Source organism: Dipodomys ordii, unplaced genomic scaffold (assembly GCF_000151885.1).
Source record: "Dipodomys ordii isolate 6190 unplaced genomic scaffold, Dord_2.0 Scaffold69, whole genome shotgun sequence".
NCBI classification, from domain to species: Eukaryota; Metazoa; Chordata; class Mammalia; order Rodentia; family Heteromyidae; genus Dipodomys; species Dipodomys ordii.
Genome location: NW_012267285.1, coordinates 1396797 through 1405225, shown reverse-complemented (window position 1 = coordinate 1405225; position 8429 = coordinate 1396797). Strand labels below are relative to the sequence as shown.

General features: G+C 54.8%; 1 protein-coding gene across 1 annotated transcript in view; it reads right to left on the bottom strand.

Annotated features, from left to right (window-relative positions):
* Nucleotides 1-4881: 4881 nt before the first annotated feature.
* Ano2 (anoctamin 2, calcium activated chloride channel) overlaps nt 4882-8429 on the bottom strand; it is a 175206-nt gene continuing 171658 nt past the window's right edge. Inside the window, exons 24-25 of the mRNA XM_013023597.1 lie at nt 8101-8206; nt 4882-5136 (exon numbers count right to left, since the gene is read on the bottom strand). Coding sequence (XP_012879051.1) covers nt 4882-5136; nt 8101-8206 — 361 coding nt within the window. The remainder of the gene's footprint in view (nt 5137-8100; nt 8207-8429) is intronic.

Sequence of the window (8429 nt, the reverse complement as noted above, 5' to 3'; positions counted from 1 at the left end):
AGGGAGGGAGGGAGGGAGGGAGGGAGGGCCGGGGAGAGCCTGGGTTCCAGCCATTCCCACTGGGCCTTTGGGAAGTTTCCTTGGCCTACAGCTTGCAGCTTCCTCCTCCTCTTCCTCTTCTTTCTCTTCCTCCTCTACCTCCTCCTCCACCTCCTTCTTCTCTTCCTATTCCTTCTCTTCCTCTTATTCTCCTCTTCCTCCTCCCCTTCTTCCTCCTCCTTCTACTTCTTCCTCCTCCTCTTCCACTTCCTTCTCCTCCTCTTTTTCCTCCTTCTCCTCTTCCTCCTCTCTCATCTTCTTCCTTTTTCTTCCTCTTCTTCCTCTTCCTTTTCCTCCTCCTCCTTTTCCCCCTCTTCCTCCTCCTTTTCTTCTTCTTTCTCCTTCTCTTCCTCCTCCTTTCCTCTTCTTTCTCCTCCTTTTCCTCTTCCTCCACCTCCTCTTTCTCCTCCTCTTCCTTCACCTTCATCTTCTTCCTTTCTCCCCCCCCCTTTTCTCCCTGGCTGTTGTGAGCTAGCTTTACCTTCTGGTCTGGATAAAATGGTGTGAAGAGCTGGGGCTGTATTCTTTGTGACTTGTTCTCCTTCTCTTATGATCGGGTCAGAAAATGATCGTTTCTTCAGGAAGAGACTTCAGATTCGAGGTGATGGGGGAGGAGAGGGGACAGAGAGTTGACAAACTGTGTCGCCATCTTGCCAGGAAAGCGGCAGGGTCTGAAACTCCTGGATGAGGTTTCTGACGGGGCAGCCAGCGCGTTTCTCCTCCCGAGTTCCCCCACCTGGGATCTCGCCTGGGCCAGGCCATCCAGGCCTCCCTGGGCAGCGGCCTGGTCCGCATCGGTCATCCTTTGGGGCACACTGGGGTCGAGCAGGTGCCTCGGAGTTTGCCAGCTCTTCATGGGGACACCGGAGCCACGGAGCCCGGCCAGGTAGGTAACGCTGCTGACACCAGTCCAGGAAGGAGCTTCCGGGTGGGATGGGGGACGGGGCAATGGGCAGGGGGAAACAGAGGTCATGTTTAGGATTGGGAAGCTACAAAGCGGTCACTTTGGCTACAGAGGAGCCTTAAAGGAGGAGCGTAAACTGGCCAGCCGGGCATCCACGGCTCACGCCCGTCATCCCAGCGACTCAGGAGGCTGAGATCTGAGGATTGAGTTTCAAAGCCAGCCTGGGCAGGAAAGTCTGTGAGACTCTGATCTCCAAGGAACCAGCAGAAGGCCAGAAGTGGCGCTGTGGCTGAAGGGGTAGAGCACCAGCCTTGAGCAAATGAAGCTCAGGGACAGCGCCCAGGCCCTGAGTTCAAACCCCAGGACCAATCAGTATGTGCGTGCGCGCGCACACACACACACACACACACACACACACAATCACAGGACAGACAACTAAGAATATTGGTATTTTGGAATTGATAGTTGCAATGTGTGTACTGGAATCCTAGAATTGATTCTTGTACAGAAAAAAAGGACATTTTTTTTTCAGGATAAAAAGAACTGACGGTACAAATTGTCTGGTTCTTTCTACTCTGGGCACATTATGAATACATCTGCATGGATACAGATACACGTATACATATGTATGTTAACTGTAACCCCTTTATAATAACTATATATATATATATATATATAGTTGTTTATTTAAAGAAACGCATCTGATCCTCACTACACACCCTGTGGAAAATGAACTCTACAGCTTGTGGGTGGGAGAGGATGCATCCTGGTGAAATTTTTCAGTTGCAAGAACTAGTTGTCATGTTTTGCTAGAGCAAGGCGGGGGGGGGGGGAAGGAAAAGGAGAAAAGCAGGGAAGGGAAAGACTCTGACTCCAGAGGCCTTTCCTTGGCCTCTCCTCCTCCCCCAGAAGAACACAGATTAATTGCCACAGCCACAGTCTTTTGACCCAGAGGAGGATGGACTGAGAACAGAAAACCCCGCCAAGCCATCCCTCCACAGGCAAAATGCAGTCAGGAAACAAGATCAACCCGAACACCTCTCTCTGTGTCTTGGTGCTTGGGGAAGCAGCTTCATGAAAAAGGATGGATCGCTTTTCTCTGCGAGGAGTTGTGTACCAGGGCATAGTGTGCTTGCTCTAGGAGAATCCTGTGGGGAGAGGGTAGAACGGGACAGAGAGAGGACAGAGAGGTGTGGGGAGGGGTGCTGAAGCTAGGGAGCACTTTCGAGGTGAGCTGGGCGGCAGGGAGGAGGCTGGGCCTTCCTTCTTGAGATTCTGAAGTTCCCGGCTATAGACTGGCCCAGAGCAGCCCCTGAGCTCTTCAGCTCAAGGCTGGCGCTCTACCACTTGAGCCACAGCGCCACTTCTGGTTTTTCTGGTGGTTCATGGGAGACGAAAAAGAATTTCACAGACTTGCCTGCCCAGGGTAGCTTTGAACCATGATCCTCAGATCTCCATCTTCTCCTGAGTAGCTGGGACCACAGACATGAGCCACCAGTGCCCGGTGATTGGGTCTTTGTTGAGACTAAATTCCCATTGTTACAATAACGATAATCTAAGACAGGGTTGAATAGGAAAGGGCTGTGGATGAAGATTTCATAAAGGTTTTCCTTTATCCTCTATTTCTTACTCCGTTTTATTTCTGTTTCTGTTCCAAACTTTTTTCTTTTGTCAGTTGAGGGGCTTGAACTCAGGGCCTGGGCGCTGTCCCTCAGCTCTTCAGCTCAAGGTGGGTGCTCTACCACTTGAGCCACAGCACCACTTCCAGATTTCTGAGGGGTTTATTGGAGATCAGAGTCTCATGGACTTTCCTGCCCAGGCTGGCTTTGAACCATGATCCTCAGATCTCAGCCTCCTGAGATCTGAGGAGTCACCAGTGCCTAACTTTTTTTTTTAAGAAACCAAAGAGCACATAAAGAAAATACCCATCAAGGCTGTTTATTCCAACCATCCATCACACTGATTTTGTTTGGCTCGGTCCTTCCCAAGGGGAGACAGGCAAACCACTCAGCCCCGCAGTGTTTATCCACAAGCCCCTGGCCAACTTCTCTCCCAGCTGCTATGGACCAAGGCTAGAAGCTCTGCAGGCATCTTAACTGTTTATGTTCTTCTTCTTCTGTTTTTCAAGGGAAATTGAAGTCATCTCTTGGAGGCAAACACTCAGACGACTTCAACTTTCTAATCTAGATGCTCGTTTTCTTGCATCTTTGTAAGTGGGTCTTTAGCTTTGCAAACTGAATGCTAGGCAATGTCAATGTGCTCTCTCAGAACACGCAGGAACCCCAAATAAAGCAAGGCCTTAGGAATCCTTACTTTGGGGAAAGGGAGAACAGAACTGGGCACCGGTGGCTCACACCTGTCATCCCAGAGACCCAGGAGGCTGAGATCTGAGGATCAGGGTTCAAAGCCAGCCCGGGCAGGAAAGTCTGTGAGACTCTCATTTCCAATAAACTACTCCGAAAACGTCAGAAGTGGAGCTGTGGCTCAAGGGGTAGAGCACCAGACTTAAGGCCGAAGAGGCTCAGGACAGCACCCAGGCCCGGAGTTCAAGCCCCAGGACAGGCAAGAAAAAGAGGAACAGGAGAATGAGTGATTTTTCTTTGCCCACGGTATTGATTTTGCACCTCACAACAGAATTTAAAATATACATTATTTCTTTAAAGAGAAAGAAGGAAAAGAAGGGTTTTGTCATTTTTGTCCCTTCCCTCCTCTCCCTTCTCTCCCTCCCTCCCTCCCTCCCTCCCTCCCTCCTTCCTTCCTTCCTTCTCTCCCCCCTTCTCTTCTTCTTTTTGGTGTCAGTCCTGGGGCTTGAATTCAGGACCTGGGCGCCGTCCCTGAGATTTTGGGGGTTTGTTTTTGGTTTTTGCTTAAGGCTGGAACTTTACCACTTGAACCACAGCTATACTTCTGGCTTTTTGGTGATTCTTTATAGAGACAAGAGCTTGAGGGATGTTTCCTTCCTGGGGCTGGCTTTGAACTGCGATCCTCAGCTCTCAGCCTCCTGAGTAGCTGGGATGACAGGCGTGAGCCACTGGTGCCCAGCAGTTCTTTTTCTAATCATGTTTTTCATGATCCTTACACCATCTTACGCTCAAAGATCAGCGTCCGGGTGTAACGTGCCTTGGCCGGTGCTTCCCTGTTTGCCATTCTCATTGGTGGAATTTTGAGACAAGATCTTCCTAGGTCACCGGGGCTGGCCTTAAACTCTCCTCCTGGGGTCCAGGATTACAGGTAGACACTACCATACCCGGGGTGTGTGTTTCCAGGTTAGAAACTGCACCCACCTTCTCTCCCGCCAGCTGAAAGGCTCCCCTCCCTACCCTCGACGAGAGAAAGGGAGGGAGGGGAGGAAGGAAGGCCGAGGGGGACAGAGGAAGGAGGGTCCGGAGACGGCCAAGACCAGACCAGCTTTACAAAGGAGGTTCCCATTTATTGACTATTTGAAAGTCTGAGCCGGCCCCTCCCCGCCGTGGCTCAGAGCCCTCCCCCCCCGACCCCCCGTGGGGGGTCCTCGATTTCCTCCCCCATGGCCTGGTGACAACCTGCTGCCCAGTCCCAGGCCCAGAGGGGCCGCCGATCCCGCCGAGCCCTGGAGGCCAGGATGGCAGGGTGGGAAGACCCGGACTGTGCCTTCCACCTCCAGTGATCGGGGTGCGGGGGGGGACCCCAGGAGCTCTGAGGTGGGGAGAGCACCCCCCAACTAGTGGGGTTACCAATCCCCACGAAGATCTAGCTTAACAGGGGAATCTAAGAGAAATGTTAAGCTCGGAGTTTCTGAGAAGCAACATGGCTTCTCCCCCTTCCCTCCCCCCCTCTCTCTCTGTGTCTCCCCCACTTCCAGGCCCTGGAAGCCGATGGGGGAGGTAACCAGATGGGAGGGGCAGCCGAGGTGGAGGAGAACCTGTGCTGTGTGTGCCCGCGCCCTCTCTGGTCTCTGATCACACATTCGTGTGCTGGGAGCCGGAAGACGCCAGGCTGCCGGGCTGGCTGCGGGCGGAGGGGGCCGAGCTGGCCGCCCGGCGGCTCCTCTGGCTGCTGCGGCCGGGCTCGTCGGCCTGCCTGAGCTTCTCATGCTCCTCCTTGAGGAAGAAATCCACCAGCAAGCTCTTCTCCTTCTTGATCTGGTCACTGATGTCGGTGGGGACATCGGGGATCACCCAGTCCACCAGCACGCTCAGGAACATCACCAGGTTCTGGGGGAGGGGCGGGGTGGCGGGGTGAGCGGGTGTGGGGGTGTGGTCCCCCCCCATGAGGAGCTGAGTGACCGTGTCCACCCTGTGTCCACCTCTACCATCAACCCCGCCAGCCCATTCACATCGATGCCTACATCCCTCGGACAGACTCAGTCAGAACCACGTGTGATGGGGTCGGTGTATTTCTTCAGGCCCTGACTTAGGTCACAGTCACCCTCTGCACATCACCTTTATCATTACAGCAATCGAGTTTGTTTGATTTTTTTTTTTGGTCAGTCATGGGTCTTGAACTCAGGGCCTGGGCGCTGTCCCTCAGCTCTTCAGTCAAGGCGGGCGCTCTACCACTTAGAGCCACAGCGCCACTGCTGGTTTTCTGGTGGTTTATTAGAGATCAGAGTTCCCAGACTTTCCTGCCTGGGCTGGCTTTGAACCGCGATCCTCCGATCTCAGCCTCCTGAGTGGCTGGGATGACAGGCGGGAGCCACCGGAGCCTGGCTTATTACTCTTATTAATAACGTTAGCCGGGCGCTGGTGGCTCACGCCTGTCATCCTAGCTACTCAGGAGGCTGAGATCTGAGGATTGCGGTTCAAAGCCAGCCCGGGCAGGAGAGACCGTGAGACTCCTATCTCCAATAAACCACCAGAAAACCAGAAGTGGCGCTGTAGCTTAAGTGGTAGAGCGCCAGCCTTGAGCTGAAGAGCTGAGGGACAGCGCCCAGGCCCTGAGTTCAAGCCCCACGACCGACAAAAAATAAATAAATAAATAATAATGTTAATGGTGGAGTTTGGTGTTACTGAGATTTGAATTTAGATTCTCCTCCAGTTAACTGTTTGCTTGCTTAGGTGGTGCTCTACTACTTGATCCAGCCACCAGTCTGCTTTATTTTTGCCAGTCAGGGGTTTGAACTCAGGGCCTGGGCGCTGTCCCTCAGCTCTTCAGCTCAAGGCTTGGCGCTCTACCACTTGAGCCACAGCGCCACTTGCAGCTTTTTCTGCTTATGGGGTGCTGAGGAATCGAACCCAGGGCCTCAGGCATGCAAGGCGAGCGCTCTACCACGGAGCCACCTTCCCAGGCCCCCCTACACTGGCTCTTATTTATTGATATATCACCTAAATTGATCAGGATAAATATATGCCTTCACCTAGCGTGAAATAGAAGGTCCTAAGACAAGATCTGGTGTCAGAGGGCCTCATCTTCCTCTCCTCTCTCCCTGTGTTCCCTCCTCTCTCTCTCTCTCCCTCTCTCTCTCCCTCTCTCTCTCTCCCCCTCTCTCTCTTTCTCTCCTCCCCATCTCTCTCTCAGTCTATGCTCCAATGCCATCTATTGTCTTATTACCTTTTTATTTCACTCTGGGCCTTTCATCCACCCTTGTATCCCAATAAATAGAACCTGTGCCGTGGGCCGGGGACCCCACCCCCACCCCCCACCCCACCCCGCCGGGCAGAGCCCCAGGAAGTCGGGCTGTTCCTTACATCCCCTGCCTCCTCTCCCCCAATCCATCCCAGACCCTCCTCTGCTGGGCCGGGGGCACACTGGGGGGGTGTCTTCTTCCTTCTGAGAACCCCCTTACACCCCACAAAGGGCAGTGGCTGAGCCCTTGAACCCCCAGAGCCGAGGGAAGGCCTGAGCCCCTGGGGCACGGGAAGCTGGGAGTCTGACGGGGCGGGGGGGGCGTGGAGAAGGTGGGGCGGCCGTGGTAGGGGGTTTCCCACATAAATCGCCCCCAACTCTGCCGAAGCAGAATCACCTGTCTTCGGGTAAAGCTCACCTGATACAGGGCTCCTCTTGTTTTTGTGGGTCTGGGGGGGTCCCCAGGGGGCAGGGATACCTTAGAACTCTCCAGAGAGCTGCCTCCCGGGGGGGGGGAGACTACAAAAGCCAGGGTGTGGGGGAGCGGAAGAATAAAGGATCCGGGGGCTTGTGTTCAGGGTTGAGGGGGGTTCAGGGGGGAGATGCCTCTTCTTTCCCAGTGGAAGACTGGCAGGACCCCCCCCCCAGTGGGAATGAAACGGGGCTCAGAAGATCTCAGGGGTGCAACTGGAGCTGTGGCTATTGTGGAGATAAGGATCAACCCGGGGTGGGGTGCGGGGGGGGACAGAGGAAGGACACCCCCCCCCAGAAGAGAGAGGAGAAGAAGAAGAAAGGTCCTGAACCTCTGCTGGGTTTCACTCCCCCCCCCCCGGCCCTTTCCCTTTGTGTCTGCGGAGATGAGATAGGGCGCTGGGCATCTTGATTTCAGGGCACAGCCCCCCCCTCCCCCCCACTTTCCTGCCTCCAGCTGAGGTTTCCGTGGGAAGCCAGTGAGCGGCGATGCAATCGACTCCGCGCATCTGTCTGGAAACCTTACTCTCGGGGTTTTGTGCTCTTTCTGTCCATGTAAAGCGGCGCCCCCCCTCCTCCTCCCCTGGAAGGCCCCCCCCCACATTTGCTCCGGGGAAGAGAGAGAGAGAGATGTTGACTTGGGACTGATCGGACGCACAGCGAGCCCAGGATCGGAACTATGGGAGAAACGCGATCGGGCCTGTCCCGTTCGGAGACAGACTCTTTCCTTTCTACAGCTCCGTACACCGAGTGGTAGATCCCGGGGAATCCCGGGCTGGTGATCGTGGGATCGTGGGACACGGCCTCGCTGCCTTGTATAAGGTGTTTGAGGGAGACACCCATGCCGGTCATCCCAGCGACTCAGGAGGCTGAGATCTGAGGATCGAAGTTCGAAGCCAGCCCGGGCAGGAAAGTCCCTGAGACTCTGATCTCCCATGAACCACTCAGAAAACCAGAAGTGGCGCCGTGGCCCAAGTGGTAGAGCGCCAGCCTTGAGCTGAAGAGCTGAGGGACGGCGCCCAGGCCCTGAGTTCAAACCCAGGACAGACACAAAGACAGGGAGCCAGAGGGGCGAAGGCTGCGGGCTGCGGGCCCTGGGGCTGGCCCCGAGCGGCTGGGCGCCGTGTGCGGCTCCCACTCACCTGGAAGATGATGACAAAGGCCAGGCGGGCGGACAGGACGGACCAGTACTGTTTGGAAAAGTCGTAGGGGTTGGGCGCCCAGGGAGGCTCTCGGTAGTCCTTGAACCTGCGGCAGAGAAGGCTGACGTTAGGCCAGGGAGGACACGGGAGGGAAAGTCCGGGGTCCAGACAGCGAAAGGCGTCCAAGCCAACAAAAGACGGCTGGGAAAGGGCTTCTCCTTGTCTGTCTCTCTGTCTGTGTGTCTCTCTCTGTCTCTGTCTCTGTTTCTCTGTATCTCTGTCTCTGTGTGTCTCTCTCTGTCTCTGTCTCTGTTTCTCTGTATCTCTGT